This window comes from Bufo gargarizans, chromosome 6, assembly GCF_014858855.1.
Source record: "Bufo gargarizans isolate SCDJY-AF-19 chromosome 6, ASM1485885v1, whole genome shotgun sequence".
NCBI lineage: Eukaryota > Metazoa > Chordata > Amphibia > Anura > Bufonidae > Bufo > Bufo gargarizans.
The window spans coordinates 5,019,111-5,033,101 of NC_058085.1; the positions used below are offsets into that span (position 1 = coordinate 5,019,111).

Genomic DNA, 13,991 nt, shown 5'->3' on the forward strand with positions numbered 1-13,991 from the left:
GAGGGCGGCAGAGGAGGCCGGCGAAAGGGAGAGGAGGGGCCCAGCGAAGGGAGAGGGGGGCAGAGGAGCCTGGCAAGGGAGAGGATGGCAGAGGGGTCCGGCAGTAGCTTATTTCCCTCCCCCCACTGAATAGGCAGCACACTACGCACAAGTGGTGTGCTCTCCTTCACATTCGGGGGCTCGTTCTGGTGACCGGACCCACCCATGACATTAGTAGCCCCTCCTAGCGATATACCCGCAATGTCTAAGTGAGGGCCACTATTAGTTACGTAACCCTTCAATGGGCTCCCATGTGATGTCCTTCCCGCTGCTAGCAGTGAGGCACATCCCGCCCCAAGCCTTTCTTCCCATCCCCCGTACACGTGCATGCTCGGCTCAGAGCAGGCAGAGTGGCGTAAGCTGGACACATCTGGCGCCATGCCGAACTCTGCCTGACCCTCATCTGTCGTCATTCATGTGTGACGGTCGGGCGGACATTACCCCGATGTGTGTGGCCCCTCCCATCTCGCACCTTCCTGAGCACGGTGTTGGGTAGTTTCCGGATTTTCTCCACGCTGTCGGGGCCGACCCCCAGCTCGTAGCAGCAGACGCGCAGCAGCTCCCGGTACGTCAGCTCCTCCCGGTCCATCTCCACCTCGATGAAGTCGTTGTCCCCAGGGGAGCTGCTCTGAATTCTCACCTTCAGGACTAGTTCTGTGAGACAAACACAGGGACGGAAAAATGTCACCAGATGTGTCTGATGGTCTGTTACAATGTATCAGTGCAGGTAATATGTATCTGGGGGGCAGACTGACTAACACTGAAACAAACCTCCAGCTGTGTCAGTTATTATTAGGCCAGGACAAATGAAGAAAGCAAAGAAGAAAATAAATAAAACGCAGAATGCTTCTGTTCACTGACACCAAGCAGAGATGTTGAAAGGGATGAGGAATTGACACAGAAAATCTATTAGAACTTTCTATGATACACTGATTAAGTTTCTAGAAGAATCCCATAAAGAGACGAGGAGGTGCCCCCAACAGAGCCGGCACCATGGGCCCTCACACAGAGGGGTCCGCCGCTAGGGACCCCCCCCAAGAAGCAGTCCACGTAATAATATGCCTTCCCCGGGGCTGCCGATGGTAACCAGCAGGGGGCGCATTTCAGAAGAGCCACGTCACTCACCTTTCATATTGGATGGGAAGGCTCCAGTAAAGAAGAACGGCTGAAACACTTGCATAGGTCCACCGTGAGCGCCCCCATGTGGTAGATTAGAGGGGACAGGGGAGTACATGCTGCAGTTCTGGGCGACGGGGCCCCCCTGCACGGGCGAGTGCGTACATTCCGGCGGGAGCTGCACTTCTCCGTTATAAAACAAGGCCGGGAACTTGTCGTCCTTCTTCACTGAGGTAGTGATGTGAATGTTCTCCACCCCATTGTTCAGCAGCGGGAATCCAGCCGCGGGCGGCGGCGGAGAGTGAGAGGTACCGTTCTCCACGCAGGGGGTAGTAGTCTCCGGTTTGACGCTGTCTCGGGAGTAGGTGAAAGGTGCGGCTGGGTTCACCAGGTAGTTTGGAACAAAGGATAATTCAGACTCGGGTTTAACATCTTCAGGTTCCAAGTCTTCAACTGCAAGAAACGGAAAATGGCCTTAGGCTCAAAAGGGAAGCGGTGGAAGATACCGGCCGCGTCCGCCCCCAGAAACCACAGATACCGGCCGCGTCCGCCCCCAGAAACCACAGATACCGGCCGCGGCCGCCCCCAGAAACCACAGATACCGGCCGCGGCCGCCCCCAGAAACCACAGATACCGGCCGCGGCCGCCCCCAGAAACCACAGATACCGGCCGCGGCCGCCCCCAGAAACCACAGATACCGGCCGCGGTCCGCCCCCAGAAACCACAGATACCGGCCGCGGCCGCCCCAGAAACCACAGATACCGGCCGCGGCCGCCCCAGAAACCACAGATACCGGCCGCGGCCGCCCCCAGAAACCACAGATACCGGCCGCGGCCGCCCCCAGAAACCACAGATACCGGCCGCGGCCGCCCCCAGAAACCACAGATACCGGCCGCGGCCGCCCCCAGAAACCACAGATACCGGCCGCGGCCGCCCCCAGAAACCACAGATACCGGCCGCGGCCGCCCCCAGAAACCACAGATACCGGCCGCGGCCGCCCCCAGAAACCACAGATACCGGCCGCGGCCGCCCCCAGAAACCACAGATACCGGCCGCGGCCGCCCCCAGAAACCACAGATACCGGCCGCGGTCCGCCCCCAGAAACCACAGATACCGGCCGCGTCCGCCCCCAGAAACCACAGATACCGGCCGCGTCCGCCCCCAGAAACCACAGATACCGGCCGCGTCCGCCCCCAGAAACCACAGATACCGGCCGCGTCCGCCCCCAGAAACCACAGATACCGGCCGCGTCCGCCCCCAGAAACCACAGATACCGGCCGCGTCCGCCCCCAGAAACCACAGATACCGGCCGCGTCCGCCCCCAGAAACCACAGATACCGGCCGCGTCCGCCCCCAGAAACCACGGATACCGGCCGCGTCCATCCCCAGAAACCACAGATACCGGCCGCGTCCCTCCCGCACTGTCCCCAGAAAACACGGATACCGGCCGCGTCCCTCCCGCACTGTCCCCAGAAAACACGGATACCGGGCGCGTCCCTCCCACACTGTCCCCAGAAAACACGGATACCGGGCGCGTCCCTCCCACACTGTCCCCAGAAAACACGGATACCGGGCGCGTCCATCCCACACTGTCCCCAGAAAACACGGATACCGGCCGCGTCCAAACCGCACTGTCCCCAGAAAACACGGATACCGGGCGCGTCCATCCCACACTGTCCCCAGAAAACACGGATACCAGCCACGTCCATCCCACACTGTCCCCAGAAAACACGGATACCGGCCGCGTCCAAACCGCACTGTCCCCAGAAAACACGGATACCGGGCGCGTCCATCCCACACTGTCCCCAGAAAACACGGATACCAGCCACGTCCATCCCACACTGTCCCCAGAAAACACGGATACCGGCCGCGTCCAAACCGCACTGTCCCCAGAAAACACGGATACCGGGCGCGTCCATCCCACACTGTCCCCAGAAAACACGGATACCGGGCGCGTCCCTCTCTGTCCCTAGAAGTGCCAAGAATAAGACATGTTCTAAAAAAAAAACAAAAAAAAAACACGGAGCTGCAGAACGGACATACAGAGAACACTGCGTGCCGTCCACGTCTTTCGCAGCCCCACTGAAATGATTGGGTCCACATCCGAACCCCCCAAAAAATGTGCATCAGATGCGGTCCAAGGATCCAGTGGTGTGAATGAGGCCTAAATGCCATAGACTGAGGTACATGTATTTCCTGGAGATATCCGTGGTCCACTCCGTCCCACCGGGGTGAGTTTTCCTGCACGTCCACCACTCCTCAGTAACCTATTCTCCACCGGTCCTAAAATCCCTGCTTGCTGACAGTGAACTGGAACATTGAGAGGGTTAAAGGGGTATTCCCATCTTAGACAATGGGGGCATATCGCTAGGATATGCCCCCATTGTCCTATAGGTGCTGGTCCCACACCTACAATGAGAACGGAGCTGGCAAATGCATGCACAGCCGCCCTCCATTCAGTTCTATGGGGCCACCGAGCTATTGCCGTCTGCCCCATAGAAATGAATGGGAGCATGGGCCGCGCATGCGCAGTGCGCTCCTCCATTCACTTCTAGGAGCAGCGCTTGGTGGTGGAAGTCCTCCAGCCACAGCGCTCCCCGCTTCGTTCTCGTTGTAGGTGCGCGTCCCAACACAGGGATCCGCACCTATCAGACAATCAGGGCATATCCTAGTCCCCCTATGCCCCCATTGTCTGAGATGGGAATACCCCTTTAAAATCCATCCCAAACATAAGCTGTGTGAAGTAACAGGTCTGCACATGACCATCAGCTTTGTATCAGAACAAGAACGTTCCCATTCAATGACAGCAAACATTTGTATGCTTATAAACCATCAATCCTCTGTGCTGCTGGGAGGGTCCTGCTGCTTCCTCTATGTAACTCTCATCCCGTGACCTCCACAAGATCAGCACACTCCTCTCCTGAAATCCTCTGTGCTGCTGGGAGGACCCTGCTCCTTCCTCTATGTAACTCATCCTGTGACCTCCACAAGATCAGCACACTCCTCTCCTGAAATCCTCTGTGCTGCTGGGAGGACCCTGCTACTTCCACTATGTAACTCTCATCCTGTGACCTCCACAAGATCAGCACACTCCTCTCCTGAAATCCTCTGTGCTGCTGGGAGGACCCAGCTCCTTCCTCTATGTAACTCTCAGCATGAGACCTCCACAAGATCAGCACACTCCTCTCCTGAAATCCTCTGTGCTGCTGGGAGGACCCTGCTACTTCCACTATGTAACTCTCATCCTGTGACCTCCACAGGATCAGCACACTTCTCTCCTGAAATCCTCTGTGCTGCTGGGAGGACCCTGCTCCTTCCACTATGTAACTCTCATCCCGTGACCTCCACAAGATCAGCACACTCCTCTCCTGAAATCCTCTGTGCTGCTGGGAGGACCCTGCTACTTCCACTATGTAACTCTCAGTCTGTGACCTCCACAAGATCAGCACACTGCTCTCCTGAAATCCTCTGTGCTGCTGGGAGGACCCTGCTCTTTCCACTATGTAACTGTCATCCTGTGACCTCCACAGGATCAGCACACTCCTCTCCTGAAATCCTCTGTGCTGCTGGGAGTACCCTGCTCCTTCCACTATGTAACTGTCATCCTGTGACCTCCACAAGATCAGCACACTCCTCTCCTGAAATCCTCTGTGCTGCTGGCAGGACCCTGCTCCTTCCTCTATGTAACTCTCATCCTGTGACCTCCACAGGATCAGCACACTGCTCTCCTGAAATCCTATGTGCTGCTGGGAGGACCCTGCTCCTTCCTCTATGTAACAGTCTGTGACCTCCACTAGATCAGCACACTCCTCTCCTGAAATCCTATGTGCTGCTTGGAGGACCCTGCTCCTTCCACTATGTAACTCTCCTCCTGTGACCGCCACAAGATCAGCACACTCCTCTCCTGAAATCCTCTGTGCTCCTGGGAGGACCCTGCTCCTTCCACTATGTAACTCTCATCCTGTGACCTCCACAAGATCAGCACACTCCTCTCCTGAAATCCTCTGTGCTCCTGGGAGGACCCTGCTCCTTCCACTATGTAACTCTCATCCCGTGACCTCCACAAGATCAGCACACTCCTCTCCTGAAATCCTCTGTGCTGCTGGGAGGACCCTGCTCCTTCCTCTATGTAACTCTCATCCTGTGACCTCCACAGGATCAGCACACTCCTCTCCTGAAATCCTCTGTGCTGCTGGGAGGACCATGCTCCTTCCACTATGTAACTCTCAGCCTGTGATCTCCACAAGATCAGCACACTCCTCTCCTGAAATCCTCTGTGCTGCTGGGAGGACCCTGCTCCTTCCACTATGTAACACTCATCCTGTGACCTCCACAAGATCAGCGCACTCCTCTCCTGAAATCCTCTGTGCTGCTGGGAGGACCCTGCTACTTCCTCTATGTAACAGTCTGTGACCTCCACAGGATCAGCACACTCCTCTCCTGAAATCCTATGTGCTGCTGGGAGGACCCTGCTCCTTCCACTATGTAACTCTCAGTCTGTGACCTCCACAAGATCAGCACACTCCTCTCCTGAAATCCTCTGTGCTGCTGGGCCCCTCCCCGGTTCCTCACACCTGGCGATCGGTCATTTTGCGGTGCTCTTACCCCCCAGTGCTCTCTTGATGTCTCTCCTGGAGGTCAGTTGAGCTGCTCTCTCCCCTTTGCTTGTGAAGATCTCCTTGTCGGCCCCGGCCTCTAGCAGGTAGGTGACCACGCGCAGGTGATTCCTCTTAGAAGCCCAGTGGAGACAGGTCCTGGGGGACAGAGCACATGATCAGGCATCACACAAATGCACAGCTGCTCTGACACAGGACCTGCACTTCACAGCTCTGCTGCATCGTAGTGGCAGATCAGGCCACACAGTCAGCCCCCTCCCCGGTCATTGTTATGGGGGGGGTCCCCGCAGTCAGCCCCCTCCCCGGTCATTGTTATGGGGGGGGGTCCCCGCAGTCAGCCCCCTCCCCGGTCATTGTTATGGTTGGTCCCCGCAGTCAGCCCTCTCCCCGGTCATTGTTATGGGGGGTCCCCGCAGTCAGCCCCCTCCCCGGTCATTGTTATGGGGGGTTCCCGCAGTCAGCCCCCTCCCCTGTCACTGTTATGGGGGGGGGGGGGGTCCCCGCAGTCAGCCCCCTCCCCTGTCACTGTTATGGGGGGGGGGGGGGTCCCCGCAGTCAGCCCCCTCCCCGGTCATTGTTATGGGGGGTCCCCGCAGTCAGCCCCCTCCCCGGTCATTGTTATGGGGGGTCCCCGCAGTCAGCCCCCTCCCCGGTCATTGTTATGGGGGGTCCCCGCAGTCAGCCCCCTCCCCGGTCATTGTTATGGGGGGTCCCCGCAGTCAGCCCCCTCCCCGGTCATTGTTATGGGGGGTCCCCGCAGTCAGCCCCCTCCCCGGTCATTGTTATGGGGGGTCCCCGCAGTCAGCCCCCTCCCCGGTCATTGTTATGGGGGGTCCCCGCAGTCAGCCCCCTCCCCGGTCATTGTTATGGGGGGTCCCCGCAGTCAGCCCCCTCCCCGGTCATTGTTATGGGGGGTCCCCGCAGTCAGCCCCCTCCCCGGTCATTGTTATGGGGGGTCCCCGCAGTCAGCCCCCTCCCCGGTCATTGTTATGGGGGGTCCCCGCAGTCAGCCCCCTCCCCGGTCATTGTTATGGGGGGTCCCCGCAGTCAGCCCCCTCCCCGGTCATTGTTATGGGGGGTCCCCGCAGTCAGCCCCCTCCCCGGTCATTGTTATGGGGGGTCCCCGCAGTCAGCCCCCTCCCCGGTCATTGTTATGGGGGGTCCCCGCAGTCAGCCCCCTCCCCGGTCATTGTTATGGGGGGTCCCCGCAGTCAGCCCCCTCCCCGGTCATTGTTATGGGGGGTCCCCGCAGTCAGCCCCCTCCCCGGTCATTGTTATGGGGGGTCCCCGCAGTCAGCCCCCTCCCCGGTCATTGTTATGGGGGGTCCCCGCAGTCAGCCCCCTCCCCGGTCATTGTTATGGGGGGTCCCCGCAGTCAGCCCCCTCCCCGGTCATTGTTATGGGGGGTCCCCGCAGTCAGCCCCCTCCCCGGTCATTGTTATGGGGGGTCCCCGCAGTCAGCCCCCTCCCCGGTCACTGTTATGGGGGGTCCCCGCAGTCAGCCCCCTCCCCGGTCACTGTTATGGGGGGTCCCCGCAGTCAGCCCCCTCCCCGGTCACTGTTATGGGGGGTCCCCGCAGTCAGCCCCCTCCCCGGTCACTGTTATGGGGGGTCCCCGCAGTCAGCCCCCTCCCCGGTCACTGTTATGGGGGGGGGTCCCCGCAGTCAGCCCCCTCCCCGGTCACTGTTATGGGGGGGGGGGTCCCCGCAGTCAGCCCCCTCCCCGGTCACTGTTATGGGGGGGGGGGGTCCCCGCAGTCAGCCCCCTCCCCGGTCACTGTTATGGGGGGGGGTCCCCGCAGTCAGCCCCCTCCCCGGTCATTGTTATGGGGGGTTCCCGCAGTCAGCCCCCTCCCCAGTCACTGTTATGGGGGGTCCCGCAGTCAGCCCTCTCCCCGGTCACTGTTATGGGGGGTCCCCGCAGTCAGCCCTCTCCCCGGTCACTGTTATGGGGGGTCCCCGCAGTCAGCCCCCTCCCCGGTCACGGTTCTGGGGGGGGGGGGGGGTCCCCGCAGTCAGCCCCCTCCCCGGTCACTGTTATGGGGGGTCCCCGCAGTCAGCCCCCTCCCCGGTCACTGTTATGGGGGGTCCCCGCAGTCAGCCCCCTCCCCGGTCACTGTTATGGGGGGTCCCCGCAGTCAGCCCCCTCCCCGGTCACTGTTATGGGGGGGGGGGTCCCCGCAGTCAGCCCCCTCCCCGGTCATTGTTATGGGGGGTCCCCGCAGTCAGCCCTCTCCCCGGTCACTGTTATGGGGGGTCCCCGCAGTCAGCCCCCTCCAGGACTATAACCCTCACCATCCGTTGATCTCATTCTGGTTGTTGACGTCCGCCCCGGCGCTCAGCAGCTTCTGGACTTCTTCCAGGTCTCCCAGAGCAGCCGCCTCCCGGAGTCTTTCTTCCATGTATATGGGGACGAGGCGGTCATATAGGAGCCGGCAGCCGCGCACAGTGCCGGCCTGGGGGACAAGAAGCGGCCCCGGTACCGCAGCCCTGGATGTGGCCGACAGAAAAACGCCACTTAGGTATTTTGACCCTTGTGTGCATGTCCCAAAACACTGGGCTGGGGGGCGGGGATCGGCGTTACAACAGCAGCCAGGCAAAGTGGTTCCGGGAACAATGGTTCCGGGGTCATGATGAAAGACTCCACTTACGTGACGTCATAGAAAGTGAGGATTATACAGGGTCTTCCTGTTTGACAATTGACATTTATTTGGGTGTGGGGGCTATTATAGTGATATTTTGGGGGTCGTCCTGTGACACGTGACTAATTTGGTGGGCGGGTGTTTCTATTACAATACGTGACTGACTTTTGGATGGGGCGGGGCATGTCGCCATGGTGACCGGGCAGTCCATCAGACTAGAAGTGGGCGTGGTTTCTTTTGTGTCCGGGCGGTGCTAGGCCTGTGAGGGCGGTCACGCGGTGCATTGTGGGAGTAACGCTCGGCGCGTCCGCCATTTTGTCGGTGTGTGCGGCGCGGTGAGAGAGGCTCCCGGACACGTCGCAGCCATGTTATCCGCCGCGCAGCTTCTGGATGAGCTTATGGGCCGGGACCGGAACCTGGCACCGGATGAGAAGCGCTGTAACGTCCGCTGGGATGACGACAGTGTGAGTAGGCCGCAGTCCGGGCATAGCATGAGGGGCCGGCGCTAGCGTCGTGTGTAAGAGCCACCCTTCACTCTGGGGTGAGCAGGAAAGGGTTAACGGGGCTCAGTCCATCAACCGGGCGCAGGCTGGATGGGGGCTCTGGAGAGGTAAGGGTTAAGAGCGATTCCTGTGCTGGCATAGCAGTGTGAGGGTTAACGGGCTTCTTGTGGCAGTGTGAGGGTTAACGGCAGGACGGCACCCCCCTGTAGGGTAGTCACCGGTCCAGCGCCTGTTGCTAGGCGACAGATCAGCTAGTGGTCCCCAATCCTAAGGGGCATGCTGGGCTTCTTAGTGCTCATACCTGGTGATGGAGGAGAGGTGGCCGTGCATGGAGGTTAGGGCAGGTCTGAGGACAGCAGGCGGCGGTATTATACTCCAGAGCTGCAATCAGCATTCTTCTAGTTATCAAGTCTGCAGAATAGTGAGTGCAGCTCTGGAGTATAATACAGGATGTAACTCAGGATCAGTACAGGATAAGTAATGTATGTACACAGTGACTGCACCAGCAGAATAGTGAGTGCAGCTCTGGAGTATAATACAGGATGTAACTCAGGATCAGTACAGGATAAGTAATGTATGTACACAGTGACTGCACCAGCAGAATAGCGAGTGCAGCTCTGGAGTATAATACAGGATGTAACTCAGGATCAGTACAGGCTAAGTAATGTATGTACACAGTGACTGCACCAGCAGAATAGTGAGTGCAGCTCTGGAGTATAATACAGGATGTAACTCAGGATAAGTAATGTATGTACACAGTGACTGCACCAGCAGAATAGTGAGTGCAGCTCTGGAGTATAATTCAGGATGTTACTCAGGATCAGTACAGGATAAGTAATGTATGTACACAGTGACTGCACCAGCAGAATAGTGAGTGCAGCTCTGGAGTATAATACAGAATGTAACTCAGGGTCAGTACAGGATAAGTAATGTATGTACACAGTGACTGCACTAGCAGAATAGTGAGTGCAGCTCTGGAGTATAATACAGGATGTAACTCAGGATCAGTACAGGATAAGTAATGTATGTACACAGTGACTGCACCAGCAGAATAGTGAGTGCTGCTCTGGAGTATAATACAGGATGTAACTCAGGATCAGTACAGGATAAGTAATGTATGTACACAGTGACTGCACCAGCAGAATAGTGAGTGCAGCTCTGGAGTATAATTCAGGATTTAACTCAGGATCAGTACAGGATAAGTAATGTATGTACACAGTGACTGCACCAGCAGAATAGTGAGTGCTGCTCTGGAGTATAATACAGGATGTAACTCAGGATCAGTACAGGATAAGTAATGTATGTACACAGTGACTGCACCAGCAGAATAGTGAGTGCAGCTCTGGAGTATAATACAGGATGTAACTCAGGATCAGTACAGGATAAGTAATGTATGTACACAGTGACTGCTCCAGCAGAATAGTGAGTGCAGCTCTGGAGTACTATACAGGATGTAACTCAGGATCAGTACAGGATAAGTAATGTATGTATACAGTGACTGCACCAGCAGAATAGTGAGCACAGCTCTGGAGTATAATACAGGGTGTAACTCAGGATCAGTACAGGATAAGTAATGTATGTACACAGTGACTGCACCAGCAGAATAGTGAGTGCAGCTCTGGAGTATAATACAGGATGTAACTCACGGTCAGTACAGGATAAGTAATGTATGTACACAGTGACTGCACCAGCAGAATAGTGAGTGCAGCTCTGGAGTATAATACAGGATGTATTCAGGATCAGTACAGGATAAGTAATGTATGTACACAGTGACTGCACCAGCAGAATAGTGAGTGCAGCTCTGGAGTATAATACAGGATGTAACTCAGGATCAGTACAGGATAAGTAATGTATGTACACAGTGACTGCACCAGCAGAATAGTGAGTGCAGCTCTGGAGTATAATACAGGATGTAACTCAGGATCAGTACAGGAGAAGTAATGTATGTACACAGTGACTGCACCAGCAGAATAGTGAGTGCAGCTCTGGAGTATAATACAGGATGTAACTCAGGATCAGTACAGGATAAGTAATGTATGTACACAGTGACTGCACCAGCAGAATAGTGAGTGCAGCTCTGGAGTATAATTCAGGATTTAACTCAGGATCAGTACAGGATAAGTAATGTATGTACACAGTGACCGCACCAGCAGAATAGTGAGTGCTGCTCTGGAGTATAATACAGGATGTAACTCCGGATCAGTACAGGAGAAGTAATGTATGTACACAGTGACTGCACCAGCAGAATAGTGAGTGCAGCTCTGGAGTATAATACAGGATGTAACTCAGGATCAGTACAGGATAAGTAATGTATGTACACAGTGACTGCACCAGCAGAATAGTGAGTGCTGCTCTGGAGTATAATACAGGATGTAACTCAGGATCAGTACAGGATAAGTAATGTATGTACACAGTGACTGCACCAGCAGAATAGTGAGTGCAGCTCTGGAGTATAATTCAGGATTTAACTCAGGATCAGTACAGGATAAGTAATGTATGTACACAGTGACTGCACCAGCAGAATAGTGAGTGCTGCTCTGGAGTATAATACAGGATGTAACTCAGGATCAGTACAGGATAAGTAATGTATGTACACAGTGACTGCACCAGCAGAATAGTGAGTGCAGCTCTGGAGTATAATACAGGATGTAACTCAGGATCAGTACAGGATAAGTAATGTATGTACACAGTGACTGCTCCAGCAGAATAGTGAGTGCAGCTCTGGAGTACTATACAGGATGTAACTCAGGATCAGTACAGGATAAGTAATGTATGTATACAGTGACTGCACCAGCAGAATAGTGAGCACAGCTCTGGAGTATAATACAGGGTGTAACTCAGGATCAGTACAGGATAAGTAATGTATGTACACAGTGACTGCACCAGCAGAATAGTGAGTGCAGCTCTGGAGTATAATACAGGATGTAACTCACGGTCAGTACAGGATAAGTAATGTATGTACACAGTGACTGCACCAGCAGAATAGTGAGTGCAGCTCTGGAGTATAATACAGGATGTATTCAGGATCAGTACAGGATAAGTAATGTATGTACACAGTGACTGCACCAGCAGAATAGTGAGTGCAGCTCTGGAGTATAATACAGGATGTAACTCAGGATCAGTACAGGATAAGTAATGTATGTACACAGTGACTGCACCAGCAGAATAGTGAGTGCAGCTCTGGAGTATAATACAGGATGTAACTCAGGATCAGTACAGGAGAAGTAATGTATGTACACAGTGACTGCACCAGCAGAATAGTGAGTGCAGCTCTGGAGTATAATACAGGATGTAACTCAGGATCAGTACAGGATAAGTAATGTATGTACACAGTGACTGCACCAGCAGAATAGTGAGTGCAGCTCTGGAGTATAATTCAGGATTTAACTCAGGATCAGTACAGGATAAGTAATGTATGTACACAGTGACCGCACCAGCAGAATAGTGAGTGCTGCTCTGGAGTATAATACAGGATGTAACTCCGGATCAGTACAGGAGAAGTAATGTATGTACACAGTGACTGCACCAGCAGAATAGTGAGTGCAGCTCTGGAGTATAATACAGGATGTAACTCAGGATCAGTACAGGATAAGTAATGTATGTACACAGTGACTGCACCAGCAGAATAGTGAGTGCAGCTCTGGAGTATAATACAGAATGTAACTCAGGATCAGTACAGGATAAGTAATGTATGGACACAGTGACTGCACCAGCAGAATAGTGAGTGCAGCTCTGGAGTATAATACATGATGTAACTCAGGATCAGTACAAGTAATGTATGTACACAGTGAGTGCAGCTCTGGAGTACAGGAGAGGTGACTATATCACTATGCTGTAGTGTGGCGCTTGCTCTGCTCCTCCAGTTTACACCTGTACAGGGAAAGTCTGGCATGTGATGGCTTGTATCCGCAGTGATTTCGGTCCAGAGGGCAGGTCTTGTAAGGGTTAATAGTTTGGTTGCTGCGGGGGGCAGGTAATGTACCCTGTAAGTGCGCACTGTTCACACTGTGATTGCGGACGTGGGCGCTTTGTGTGTGAACTCGCTGCAGTGACGTTCTTCACGTCTGCGGTAATCCTCCCAGAGGCGGCCGGGACCTCGCGCCTCCGGCTGCCATCACTGCAAGGATCGTCCGGTCTGATGAGCGTGTAATGGGAAGTTATCAGGATTTCTGCCTGCTGTCAGTGAATGGAAAGGTCCTGGTTGACTCCTGGAACCAGTCCTGACCTGATGCAGCTCACAGTGGAGGGTTCGTTACATTGTGTCTGAGATGAAGCCTTCTGTAGCACGCACTCAAACTCTGGATGCAATCAGTTTCTGTTCACTGACAGCTAGCAGGGATTTTTGAAGAGCACAGTGGGGTAGATGGACTGGTCCCGTGTGTAGTGTAGGCGGTGATGCCTTTGGTGCGCTGACTTCATACTGCCCATCGGTAACATTTATTGGGGTTATTATTGTGTAAAGTGAGAAGCGCTGAGAACGCGGTTTGGTCCGGTGTCCTGGAAGGAAGCAGAGCTGACCCCCTGGTGTAGATGAGGGGGCGTTGGGGGCACCCTCTCGGAGTAGCGCTCTCTTGTCCTCGGCTGGAGAAGGGGAATCCAATGGTGGCCCGGTTACCTGGGCTGTATCCTGTCCATCAGGGGTGCCGGTCCAGAGTTGTCACCCGTTCACGGCGGCATGCAACCTCTAGCTGTCCTGTTGTGGTAAAACTACAACTCCCAGCATGTCCCTGGCCGCCGCAGCTCTGAGTGGTTCCTTTGGCAGGTTGGTGCCCAGTTTGTGAGGCTGGCAACCCCCTGCCCTGTGACATTTGCAGCCCGATAGTTTGGATCTGGGTGGCCAGGTGGCATAATCCCAGATATTTATAGGAACTCTGAAAACAGGGGGGGCGGGGGGTGTTTCTGAACCAAACTATTCCGAATAGTGGGAGCTCGGGAGCCGCCCGGCATCTGCAGAACATGGGATAGGGAAGGTGACAGCTGGGGCCCCTGCCTGTCCTCCTCTCCATCCTCTCGCTGGGATGCTGGTGGTAAAGCGCTTGGCAGGGAACACGGGCCCCCCACTCTAGTAATCATCA

At 55.4% G+C, this 13,991-nt stretch overlaps 2 protein-coding genes across 4 annotated transcripts in view; one reads left to right on the plus strand and one right to left on the minus strand.

Annotated features, from left to right (window-relative positions):
* Positions 1–23: 23 nt before the first annotated feature.
* On the minus strand, positions 24–8,360 carry ANKRD40 (ankyrin repeat domain 40). Its single transcript, XM_044298708.1, has 4 exons — positions 8,067–8,360; positions 5,761–5,909; positions 1,165–1,608; positions 24–693 (listed from the first exon to the last, which is right to left on the minus strand). Exons 1-4 carry the CDS (start codon positions 8,171–8,173, stop codon positions 449–451), a joined length of 945 nt encoding a protein of 314 aa, XP_044154643.1. The 5' UTR covers positions 8,174–8,360; the 3' UTR covers positions 24–448.
* Positions 8,361–8,693: 333 nt separating this feature from the next.
* Positions 8,694–13,991, plus strand: part of LUC7L3 (LUC7 like 3 pre-mRNA splicing factor) — a 29,174-nt gene continuing 23,876 nt past the window's right edge. For 2 of the 3 annotated variants that reach the window (XR_006390251.1, XM_044296563.1), the window contains exon 1: positions 8,694–8,877. Coding sequence is in view for 2 of the 3 variants with exons in the window: in XM_044296563.1 (XP_044152498.1) it covers positions 8,779–8,877 (99 nt within the window). In the remaining variant the exon portion in view is untranslated. The remainder of the gene's footprint in view (positions 8,878–13,991) is intronic. The other variant, XM_044296564.1, reaches the window with a different exon arrangement.